The following is a 12,586-nucleotide window of genomic DNA, read 5'->3' as shown; positions in this document are numbered from 1 at the left end:
TTTTTGCCAGACTTGATTAGGGATTTAATAGAAAAAAAGTTATCTAGGCTAGCTTGTTCTAGATGGTCCAGTTGTTCAGGTAGCTTTTTAAGTCTTAGTTCTACGGGATTTAGAAGGGAACGCATTAATTTTTCTACTTCTAACAGGAGATCGTGATTGGGAGATAGTGACCCCGAAGGTGCTATGATAGTTGGATCTGGGGCTGGCACCGCCAACATTGTCGAAGGCACCATGATTATAGGGTCCACTTCTACTGGGGCTGCTTCAGCCTCCTCCATTGGCATTAATACGCCATTCTTTGGAGGGACATGGCTTAAAGACGATTTAGTACCCAGCTTCCTGTACTTTCTTGCAGGTTTTTGAGGTTGTGATTTTTTTACAGTGACTCCCCATTTCCTTTTAACACCGGGCTTAGATTTAATCGCTTCCAGTTGTACACAGTGTTTTTCTAAAGCTCCTTTCCCTTTTGCTAATTGGCTAGGTACATCAGAATGCGCAACAGATAGATTTGCTACAGTGTCCGATGAAGAATTAGCAGCTAACTCAGTGTACAAAGGCAAGTCGAGTAATAGGTCCTGGGTGGCTGGTAAAACAATGGATGACAGAGGTGTAACCAGCGCAGGAAAGTTCAGACCTTGATTTTTCTCGGGCGGGTTTCTCAAAAGCTCTATCGAGAGCCTACGCCCGGCTCGTCTTTCCGCCAGAGCGATCTCTTTATCAATATCCTGTGGCAAACGCTTGAAGTAAGAGTCAAGAGGGCCCATGACAGCAGGCTCTGCTTCACCCACAGGAGGCAACAGGGTAGAGGTACTTGTTGAGCAAGCCATAGTGCAAGAAACCCCCCCTTCTGCCCACCAAAAAAACTAGCAATTCACAAATCAGTTACAAAGTCAGTGGGTTAATCAATACCTGGACCGTAGATGTTAATGGCGTGGCCCGGCCCGGCCTCCAGCGGCCCCGGACGGCCACAGACGGTCCCGCCCTTGTCCCGGGCTTCTCCCGGCGCCCTTCCGCGCAGCGGGGATACAAGGGGCTTAATGTAGAATGAGGTCGCTAATAGGTGAAGGGGGGGGAGTGGTCGGGGAGAGCGGCCCAGGTGGAACTGATCAGGCAGGCAGGCGGGCGCTCCTGGGATATGCAGTCCCAGTTGAGCGCGCGCACTCGCTCGCAGCCCCGGCAAATGAACTTCCCTCAGCGTCCCCTTTCCGATGGCAGCAGGCAAGACTCCCAGCGCAGCGGGACCCGCGGAGCGGGTTCCGCCAGAAGTAGGTTGATGACAGCAATCTCCAGCAGGTCAGAGCACAAGTACAGCGAGGCGTCCCACTCGCCAGGTCCAAAGATGCAGTTAATAAGGGCTCCGTGTAGGGGGGAGGGGTCGGGGAGAGCGGCCCAGGTGGAACTGATCAGGCAGGCAGGCGGGCGCTCCTGGGATATGCAGTCCCAGTTGAGCGCGCGCACTCGCTCGCAGCCCCGGCAAATGAACTTCCCTCAGCGTCCCCTTTCCGATGGCAGCAGGCAAGACTCCCAGCGCAGCGGGACCCGCGGAGCGGGTTCCGCAAGAAGTAGGTTGATGACAGCAATCTCCAGCAGGTCAGAGCACAAGTACAGCGAGGCGTCCCACTCGCCAGGTCCAAAGATGCAGTTAATAAGGGCTCCGTGTAGGGGGGAGGGGTCGGGGAGAGCGGCCCAGGTGGAACTGATCAGGCAGGCAGGCGGGCGCTCCTGGGATATGCAGTCCCAGTTGAGCGCGCGCACTCGCTCGCAGCCCCGGCAAATGAACTTCCCTCAGCGTCCCCTTTCCGATGGCAGCAGGCAAGACTCCCAGCGCAGCGGGACCCGCGGAGCGGGTTCCGCAAGAAGTAGGTTGATGACAGCAATCTCCAGCAGGTCAGAGCACAAGTACAGCGAGGCGTCCCCCTCACTTATCAATTGCTTCTAGATTTCGTCTCAACTTTATTCCATTAATGCTGGGAAACACACACAATTTATATTCGATTAATCTTTTACCACCTTGCCTTTGTAATAGAGCGACACAGTCAACTGCACATGTATTGTTCTTTTGCCATTTGTACAGTCAAGAACGGAAGATTTTTTATTATTCCCCTTTTAACAACATTTTCTATTTGCAACCCTGCTTCAGCTTTCTTTTTATTTTATCAACTAGAAACTTAATTTGTTTCCTATGCACTTGCTTCTTCCATATTTGCCGCTGTGAGATCTCGCAAGGCCTTTAACAATGTATCCATAGTATTCCAAGAGTCACTGTTTTAGCTGCTGGTACTTATGTTAACTCATGATTGCTGCTGTTGGTTAAATGTAATGTATCTGTATTGTTTTATCTTGTAAACATTACAGGCACTGTAATGTTTTTATTGGTTTATTTTTAGGATTGTGGCATTCCAGTTATGTGATTGCAATTTGCACTTTTTTAAACTTCTATTTATCATCTGCATTGAAATGTTTTGATCTGTGTACTTTAAGCACCAGAGTGGTGCGAAATAAAGTTGCTTCTTGCACTAATCGTTCTGTAAATTCCCTTTCTAGGAAATGCAAAGTCGTTTTCAATTGTGCCTTCTCAAATTCCTTGTGTTCACTACACTTTCTTCACACCTACAAGGTTTTGCCATAAGGTATACTAGATATAAAATTTCTGGAACAAATACCAAAACTTACCCTGAGTGCTAGAATCATTGTCACCACCAATACAACCCCTCTTTTGTTTACGTAATATTTTTAAACAACTGTGCAGCTTTGTAAAGTGGTATGCTTTTTACATACATAAACAACCAGTAAAACATCTCGGCACAGTTGCAGGTTCATCCAATCAAATTTTACAATTGAATTTGAAGTAAATCCATAAAACAGATAGTAAAATGTACCAGAAACTCAAAAGCTTTTTTTTATTGGGGGTGGGGGGGATAAAATATCAAAATATTACACTTTTGGGAAAATACAACAGAAGTGTATTCCTGTGAGCGATCTGTGAAGCATCTGCATATCGAACACAGAGGATGTGAACTGTGGTTATGAAGGAAGAGAATATATTGTGATCAGTCCAACAGATTTTGAGGACATGGCAGTTCACGAATACTACAATAGTCTCTTCATGCAATGTTCCTCCTGGCAGAGGAGACCTTCCTTTCACCACCTACTCTCTTTAGGACACATACGGATTAACTCCAATGAAAGAAATGTAAGGCTGAGATACAAATCAGCATGGTTGTGAAAAAGAGCAAAGTGCTTTTTAACAAAGACAAAATCTTAATGAGGACACAGCTATCCGCATAGGGTTTGTGGCCACTGGAACGGTTCCAGCCTCCAAAGCATAGATTTCCTTGTTCTAATACCTAAGAGGAGCACCATAATGTTGTGAATAACCACAATTTATGGCCAACTACGTGATCTCTGTTGATAATTAAGTCAACATGAAATGGCTGAGTAGTAATGAATTAATTCTGTGAACAATCTGGTCTGTTCATATGATTTTTGGTTCACTGGCATACACAATATAAGAATATAAATTCATCTTTTTGGTTGTGATTACTTACATTCAGCAATATTATATGGAAGATTGCGCCTTCTCCCTGTCATATGCATAGCCCATTTCCAGCTTTACTACCTCACACAAGTACGTCATCTCAGGCTTTGACCTGGTGTGTCACTAAGGAGAGGACTTTTATTGCAGGGGAAACCATGCTGGTCAGGTGAGCGAGCTGATCACAAACTTCTAACACCAACTCCAGCAAGGAAGCGCTCATCATTGTTGGTCTAAGAATACCAATCTAAAAACTCATCCTGGTTTCCTTCCTAAAGCTACCTCACAGTTCCCACTTAATCAGACAATTTCCCTTCTAACAATACCTGATGCTTCTTTACAAGCAAAGAGGGGATGTCCATGACTAGATGGTAAAAGGACAAACAATTACATTTTGATTAGAGATGACAAAAGATTTGCAATAGTTAAAACAACTATCTATTATGGGGTTCTGTGTGACTTCCTCATAACAGACTACATTATACAGATAGTGTCACGTATCATATTATGCACCCAAAAAATGTAACAATTGCTTGTAAGTCTTATTCTATAAGAAGCAAAGTGGCTACAGCTGCTCTCATGACAAATGTCCTTGGCCCGAATATTTCCAAGGTGATCACTTCAGGCAATTTTATATATTTGCTTAAAACAACATTATTGATGAAGGGTCCAATATAAATAGCCTCAAAGTCAACTCCACCCACCACCTCTGTATCCTTTTGCCATAAACAAGGATATTTTTCCTTACTTACTTTGGACTCCTGTTCTGACGTAGGCTTTATTGGCAGCTTGCCATTTTAATCCATGTATATGGACATCAGCTTCATAATGGGGAATGGGAAAATTACCTGTCATGGAGTTACTCTCTATATATCTTATCACCCACAACTCTAACAAAAGCATAGTAGAAAAGTTCAGTTATTTCAGATGCTTAAACTACTCTTCAAAATTGAGCTCGGATAAAACCCGAAGGTCGACATTTTGCACTGCAAGAATTCTTGGTTTCCTTTTATTGGTCCACTTTCAATTATTTTTTTGTTCCTCTGAGCATTATGCAACTCTCCATTAACATAACTGGTGCACTTGGTTGCCACTTATTTCTTCCATATTGGGCTCCATCTTGAATACCAAATATTTCTAGAATAGGCAGCCATCTTGGAATGGCATTGTCCATAGTGAATTACTGCAGTCCATGTCATGATATGCAACATTTGTCCACAGGAGCATTACCAGAATGATACTATACAAATTAGCATTCAAAGATGGCTGCCAAGCGCGATAGTGTCTGTTTTTTCTATTTCACCAACAATCTCACTCTTTCCCCAATACTGTGCTTGTGGAAATATGCAAATAATCCTGTGCTCATGGTCAACACAGACAATTTCTACATGAGGATAGCGGAGCTGGATATGTGTCCATTCTCAAAGGTTAAGTGTGGTTCTGTACTTTTGTGTGAAAAACACAAACTTGCAATTCATTGCTGCAAGCTTAGCTTTCTTCTCCGGGTCATTAGGCCATTGGTAAGGCAGTGGAGCATCAGGAGAAAGAAATACTCAGCTCTTCCATCAAATGTTATTAATGAGGCATTCCCTTATTTACTAACGCCATGCACTCAGCCTTATTCTGAATGTTTTCCATACGGTGAGGTTACTATGGGTCAGACAATGAGACTTTGGATTAGGAATAGCATATATTAGACTCATCTTAATGTTTTCATTGCAGTTGGTTATTTGTTAGTTAAAAGCTATCACTACAGGTGGGTAGCAAGCACAAGATGTGATCTCTGGGTCTTTTGCACCTGCATCCCCACCGTCCAGTTTTACCCGGCAGCTCCTGCAGCCATCACCCTAAAAAAAAGCTTATGTACAGATAACAGAGGTAGAAGTTCATATTGATGTTATAAATGAAAGTGTACTTAAGTTAGGGCTTGAGAAACTTAGCAGATACAGGGACGCCCTCAAGCTCACAACACTTAGGGGGCGGCTCAGCATAATGGCACCCATCCCTCAATCAATGTTCTTGAAGACAGACTACTCACCCGTAAGGGTCTCAGAGCGGGGGAGGGTCTGCTGTTTAATCGAATAGCCAGGTCTTGTGGTCCTTCCGAATTGCGGCAGAGATAAAGATTGCCTGAGATGCAGAGAAAGGGAGATCCAGGTCTTTGCAGCTAGGTAGGGGAAGGATCTTACTCCAGCAGTGGCCCTGCAGATCCGTGGGATGGTGACCAGGGCCTGATGGGCAGAGCGCCAATGTCTGGTGGGAGTGTGGAAGGAGAGGTAGTGGTTGAGGTGTGCTGGTCCGGCATTGTGGAGTGCTTTGTAGGCTTGTGTGAGGAGTTTGTACATGATCTTTTGTTGACCAGGAACCAGTGAAGGGGTCTCAAACGGCCGGTGATGTGGCTGCAGCAGGTGATGTTCAGGATGAGCCTGGCAGAGGAGTTTGAGGTTTTGTAGCTTCTTTTGGATATTTTGTAGCTTCTTTTGGAGTTTGTGTGGTGCCTGCGAGGTGTGTGTTGCCGTAGTCGAGTCTGCTGCTGACAAGTGCGTGGGTGATCGTTTTCCTGGACACTGTGTGGAGCCACTTGACGATTTTCCGGAGCAGGTGGAGTGTGTAGAAGCAGGATGACGAGATGGCATTAATCTGGCAGTTCATTGAGAGCGAGAAGTCCAGGATGATGAGGTTTCATGCATGGTCTGTGGGTGTGTCGGGGGTGGAGCGATGCGGGCCACTCGGAGTTGTCCCAGGCAGAGGGGGTGGGGCCCAGGATGAGGACTTCAGTCTTGTCCAAGATGTGCTTGAGGTAGCTGTCCTTCATCCAGGTGGCTACGGTCTGCATTCCGCTGGATAAGTTGCTCTTGGCTGTTTGAACATCGCAGAGGGGAAGAGGTACTGTGGAAAGGTCTGTTTGTATCTTATGCTTGGCAGAGTCAGACACCTTCCTGTTGTGTCTGGATTTTCAGAATAGGCAACACATTACTTTACCTACTTGCACAGCAATTGAAGTTGACTGCAACAAGTGCTTCTAAAGACCGGCCACAGACTGGATGGAAAAGCCACTAAACATATTTAAATACATCCTGGGCCATCATAAGTAAATAGGCTTGATTGAAGAGGACTTGAGAGCTACATAGGAGCAGTCAGTAACACATAGACAAATATAGCTCAGCAAAAGAAGATCTGAACTAAGAAGGGGGAAGAAATTATGGAACTGCATAGAGGGGAAAAGGAGGAGGAAACTTAAAATACAGGACAAAAACAAACCAGGTTGGAAATGAACTTGACAACAAAAATACCTCAGAAGAATTTTCAATCAAATGTGCACTGATTCTGGCCTCCTTAAATAGTGATGTCAGAGGAAATTATGTTATAAAATAAGAAAGTGAGGTAAAAATTAAATTAATACCCCATGCTGGACTGAGATACGCAATCAGCCAGCAAATGGGATAATGGAGATCTTGATATTGGGGAACCATCTGAAAGATAACATGTAGGAGAGTGGCAAGAAGGGAGCCATGATTCCCCCTAATATAATATAGTATGCTATCTACTTGGGATAAGAACTAATGCTACCCCAATCTTTCCACAAACCATGACAACCCCCCCACCCCCCCCACCCCCAAGAGAACAACATAAAGGTGAAAGTGAGGTTCTCTCCAAGACTGTCAAACTCTGGGGTTGGAAGCTGAAGAATCAGGCTACCTATGTACAGACATTCATCTGCAACACTTGACTGGTCAAGGGAGAAAAAGCCAAAAGCGATAGCACCTTTTGTTAAGTGGCGCCTGCATAAAATTGTTGCTCAGTCTGTGCAGGGGAAGTTACCTTCGGTGTTGTATATATACCGAAATGAACAGGCGTGAAATAACTGAAGGGATTTGTAATACAATGCTGGACAATTTAAAGGTCTTTAATGTAGCCCACCAATGCAGGAGAGAGACAGACAGACAATATCTGACAGCTTCTGTACTTCTCACAGACACTCAGATAAGGGATGATAATCAAAATGCCCATCCAAACAGATAGTTTCCCTTCGCTCTCCCTTTCAACCAGGCCAGCTCAGGACCACAACTATATGCAAAATCTCAGACTGGACAACCCAGTGCAGTACCCAGCTATGCAGGCTATTTCATAAGTAATACCATGGAGGGACCTGCAGAGCTGTTCAAAACTACCAGAATACTAAAAACCTTAAACCAGCGCACCTGTCTCTCACACTTCATTTACCACACTGCTTTGTGCTGCTTTCCACACATGATATCCGCACCTCAGTGGCCATCACGCGAGACATGAAAACACTTCCCCATAGGATCAAAACAAAGACAACATCCTTCCAAATCACAAATCCTACATGGTGTAGCATGGTATCCATGTAGGCAAGCACTCAGCATATCCACGTAGAGGTAGTAAGCACTATACAAGTTCTGCAAAACAATATAGATCTTCAAGGTACGCAGACGTCGAGTTGCGGGTAGTAAATCCATATCCTCTTTTGAGCACTTAAGTTGTCGATATTTCATCCCTTTGTATTCTGGTCACAATATTGTGACTAGTCGATATTGTGTCCTTGATATTCACTACGATAATCATTGGATTTTAATTAAAAACACAGGTTTATAAACGCTACATTAGAGGAAGGGGGAATTCAGTTTCCCAAAAACATACATGTGTGCGCAAAATGTATGTGGAAAAAAAAATAAGTAAGGGGCACTGCATATCAAGGGCTTTATAATTCAAATGTGAAACATATGTTTTCTAACCATCGCTTCAATGTAGTCAGGGTATCAGTTAGTATAAATCACATTACACCTGCCAAGACAAACATGCAAATGTATTTGAAGTAGTTAGGTCATATTTTATATTTATTAGCAGAAGTGGATTTACCTTCCACCCGATGAGTCGTCTTGTGGATGGGTCCCGGCTGTGTTCCTCAGTGAACGTCGCAGTGACCCCCCTGGATTGTTATTAGGCCGGTTGGACATTGGCACCTTTCTCCTGAAGGGACATACCCTTTCCAGATATTACCATTCACTAGATCAAAATAGAACAGAAAAAAAAATCATACTATGCTGAGAAAGGATTATTTCATATTAAATTCAGATACGTTTACCTACCTAATTTTGCTTTCAGTTACCAAGGAGAAAAACTTTGGACCAGTATTAAAGCAGTGGATTAGTAGGTGGTTTGCTGTGATGTATGCCAATTCAGATTAAGAAAGTAAAAGATAAACTTGGCGTTGTCAAGTCTTTGACTTTTGGGACAGGGACTACACAGGAGTGTGCTCATCTACCCATTGCTGTTTGCAATTTTTGGACCCCCCCCTAGTCTGCTTGAAACCGAGTGACTGGCTTATGAGGAAGTTTCAGTGATGCTGGGATCAGGAAGACAGAATTTCATAAACAGATGCTATTATGCTATATGTTATCAATCCTGGCCACATCATCGCTTTGCTCATATACATACTTAAGGAATACACTAGATATTTGAGATTTATTAATAATTTAGAGAAATCAGGTGTTTCCATTGGCATCTTTGGGTGGAGTGGAGTCGAGGGTATGGGGTTAGTCTAACTGCCCCTTTGAAGGAGAGCTTAAACACTTGTAAGCAATTAGGACTAGGCCAAAAACAGAGTTCTGAGACATAAATATGATGAGCGGTTCCTTAAGTTTAGGAATGAAGTGCAAAACCCAAGAAGCCAACCTCTTCTTGCTGTTAGCAGGGTGGCAATATTCAAGACAATATCTAGACCCCAGTTTCACAGTGTAATTAACGAGGAACACCAACTTGTAATTTCCAAAAGACTTTTGGTACAATAAACGAAACCCTCTAGATTCTCTTATGGAATTGGGATGAGCTGCTTGTCATGGTGGAGATGATGTGGAAGAGTATGTACAGGAGGGCAAATTCTGGTCCCTCACCCTAGAACTAGCACAGCACATTGCAGCGGATCAGAATATAAAAGATTGGGATTTTGACCTTCAGGAAGAGCCTTCTTTGAAACTAGACAGGTTGGAGATGGGGGAAAACAAGAATGGAAACAAGCATTTGCAAAGCAATAGGTCTCGCATTAGGAAAGTTTGAGTTTTTTGGCCTGTGCATGACAAATTTATTATGTGTTTTTTTTTACATTGTGAAATTAATAGCTTTGTCATTTACAATGCTAATACTTTTATTTCTTGACAATGTGACACCTATAGCATTTTTAATGCAACATGTTTTGTATTTACGTGACTTAGAAGTATTGATTTTACAAATAACAATGTTTCTTTTTTTAAATAATTAATACTTATATAAAAGTTATTGTAATTTATAATGGCAATAGCTTAAACTTTTGTAAATAACTTATGTGAAGATAATGTTCAGTGTATTTGATTGTGACGAAAATATAAGAACAGAAGTGAAATGTCACAAAAAATGTTGATATTTGAAATAAAGCTTGAAACCATGAGAGAATATATTTCAACCAGTTGTTGCACAGATTGATACTGTGGTGGCGCCCCCGAGTGATGCTGTGGCGCCCCCGAGTGATGCTGCTGTTGTACGAAAGATGGAGGGAGTGAGGGCGATAGATAGTTGGAGCGAGGGCGATAGATAGATGGAGCGAGCGAGGGCGATAGATAGATGGAGCGAGCGAGGGCGATAGATAGATGGATCGAGCGAGGGCGATAGATAGATCGAGCGAGGGCGATAGATAGATAGATGGAGCGAGGGCGATGGATAGTTGGAGCGAGGGCGATGGATAGTTGGAGCGAGGGCGATGGATAGTTGGAGCGAGGGCGATGGATAGTTGGAGCGAGGGCGATGGATAGTTGGAGCGAGGGCGATGGATAGTTGGAGCGAGGGCGATGGATAGTTGGAGCGAGGGCGATGGATAGTTGGAGCGAGGGCGATGGATAGTTGGAGCGAGGGCGATAGATAGTTGGAGCGAGGGCGATAGATAGTTGGAGCGAGGGCGATAGATAGTTGGAGCGAGGGCAATAGATAGCTGGAGCGAGGGCAATAGATAGCTGGAGCGAGGGCGATAGATAGCTGGAGCGAGGGCGATAGATAGCTGGAGCGAGGGCGATAGATAGTTGGAGCGAGGGCGATAGATAGTTGGAGCGAGGGCGATGGATAGTTGGAGCGAGGGCGATAGATAGTTGGAGTGAGGGCGATAGATGTGTGTGGTTGTGTGTGTGTGTGTGGTTGTATGTATGTTGTATGTGTGTGCATGGTTGTATGTATGCGAGTGTGCGGTTACAGAAGGATGTATGTAGAAGAGATCAGCAGATCAGCACAGGAGAAGAGAACAGGGAGTTACATAAGGGGCGAGATGAAAGAGCAGCAGATCCGCACAGGAGAAGAGAACAGGGAGTTACATAAGGGGCGAGATGAAAGAGCAGCAGATCCGCACAGGAGAAGAGAACAGGGAGTTACATAAGGGGCGAGATGAAAGAGCAGCAGATCCGCACAGGAGAAGAGAACAGGGAGTTACATAAGGGGCGAGATGAAAGAGCAGCAGATCCGCACAGGAGAAATGAACAGGGAGTTAAAGGAGGGGGGGGGGGGGGTTGGATGGTAGTGGTGGCAGTAGAAGGCTGTACTGTGAGCGCGAGAGACAGAGCGCGAGAGACAGAGCGCGAGAGACAGAGCGCGAGAGACAGAGCGCGAGAGACAGAGCGCGAGAGCGCGAGAGAGAGAGAGAGCGCGAGAGCCCGAGAGAGAGAGAGAGAGAGAGCGCGAGAGCCCGAGAGAGAGAGAGAGAGAGAGCGCGAGAGCCCGAGAGAGAGAGAGAGAGCGCGAGAGCCCGAGAGAGAGCTAGTGAGGGAGAGTGAGGTTGTCAGGTAGTGCGAGAGAGTGAGGTAGTGAGAGTGAGGTAGTGAGAGAGAGTGAGGTAGTGCGAGAGAGAGTGGGGTAGTGAGAGAGAGAGTGGGGTAGGTGGCAGGCATGTTTAAATAAAGTTACTGGGGTCTGACCTTAACAAAGGAGGCAAATGTATTCTCCCGGAACACGGAAAATGTTAAATATATACTTTTATAAACGTTTTAAATTGGGATTTTAAGTGAAAAAATAAATTGAGCTGAGTGTACCGTCTGTTCCTCAGGCTGACTCTTAGTTCTTTTGAAAGTTGAACGAGCTGCTTTTGAAGGACAGGCAGCGCGGGGAGGAGGGCTGATTCTGGAAGTGGCATTGCGCAGAGGGGGCGGGGGAGAGCCTTCCTTTGAAGTGTGAAGCTCTCGGCATCTGATGCGATGATATGAGGCGGCTCGGGGAACAAATGGCAAGCGGGTGCACGGGCACATGCACTCTGTGTAATCCGCCTGGCAAAGCCCTCTTGGTCAGCTTCCCTGTTCTACCTCTATATGTCTCGACATCTGCAATGCGCAAGCGCATTGGCAGAGGTCGAGACCTAAAAAAATCTTGAATATGTTGTACAGAAGACCTAGCTTGCAGGCCCGTCTGTTGGCAGCAGAGATAGTGGTATGGTTGTGGAACACCACAATGCGAGGGTGGAAGAAGACACGGACATGTGAGACTCCTTTGAGGGTAGGGGTCAGGTTGCCTAGCTTTTCTGGTCTACATGGGTTTTTGGGCTTTATAGGCTTATCAGTCAGTCACAGAATTAATTTGAGATTACAAAAAATCATAAATATGTGCACTATAAAGTTAATGCACTTCATTTCCAATAATACACAGCATCATTTAAGACAAAACACCAACAGTTTTTTAAATCATGAAAAAATGCAACAACATGGTTATGTATTGAATCAAAGTAATTTCAGAGATTCACATTGCTTTATAGTTGCTCCAGTACCAGGCATGCCAAATAAAATATAAATGCAAAATGAAAATTAAATGGCTTGGTGCATTTGCATATTAACATCTCCTCCTCCCAGTCATCAGTCCCATATTGTAAAAGGACTGGTTTAAGCCATTGGTGGTTGATCAGATGGGGCATAAAAAGGGAATCACCATTTGAAACCTTATCTAAAGCAATCAAAGAGACATTTGGCCTGATTTACATACTTCTCTTTGGGAAGAAGGCTCTTATCCAAAGAATAGCTTTGGCCCAAA

General features: G+C 44.5%; 1 protein-coding gene across 15 annotated transcripts in view; it reads right to left on the bottom strand.

Annotated features, from left to right (window-relative positions):
* TRIP12 (thyroid hormone receptor interactor 12) overlaps window positions 1–12,586 on the bottom strand; it is a 1,206,981-nt gene that overhangs the window by 1,081,175 nt on the left and 113,220 nt on the right. For all 15 annotated transcript variants that reach the window (XM_086944059.1, XM_086944047.1, XM_086944048.1 and 12 more), the window contains exon 3: window positions 8,417–8,563. In XM_086944059.1, coding sequence (XP_086800185.1) covers window positions 8,417–8,514 — 98 coding nt within the window. In that variant the 5' untranslated portion in view covers window positions 8,515–8,563. The remainder of the gene's footprint in view (window positions 1–8,416; window positions 8,564–12,586) is intronic.

Source organism: Lissotriton vulgaris, chromosome 11, assembly GCF_964263255.1.
Source record: "Lissotriton vulgaris chromosome 11, aLisVul1.2, whole genome shotgun sequence".
NCBI classification, from domain to species: domain Eukaryota; kingdom Metazoa; phylum Chordata; class Amphibia; order Caudata; family Salamandridae; genus Lissotriton; species Lissotriton vulgaris.
Note: the sequence above shows the minus strand (reverse complement) of the source record. Positions and strands in the feature narration are given on the sequence as shown.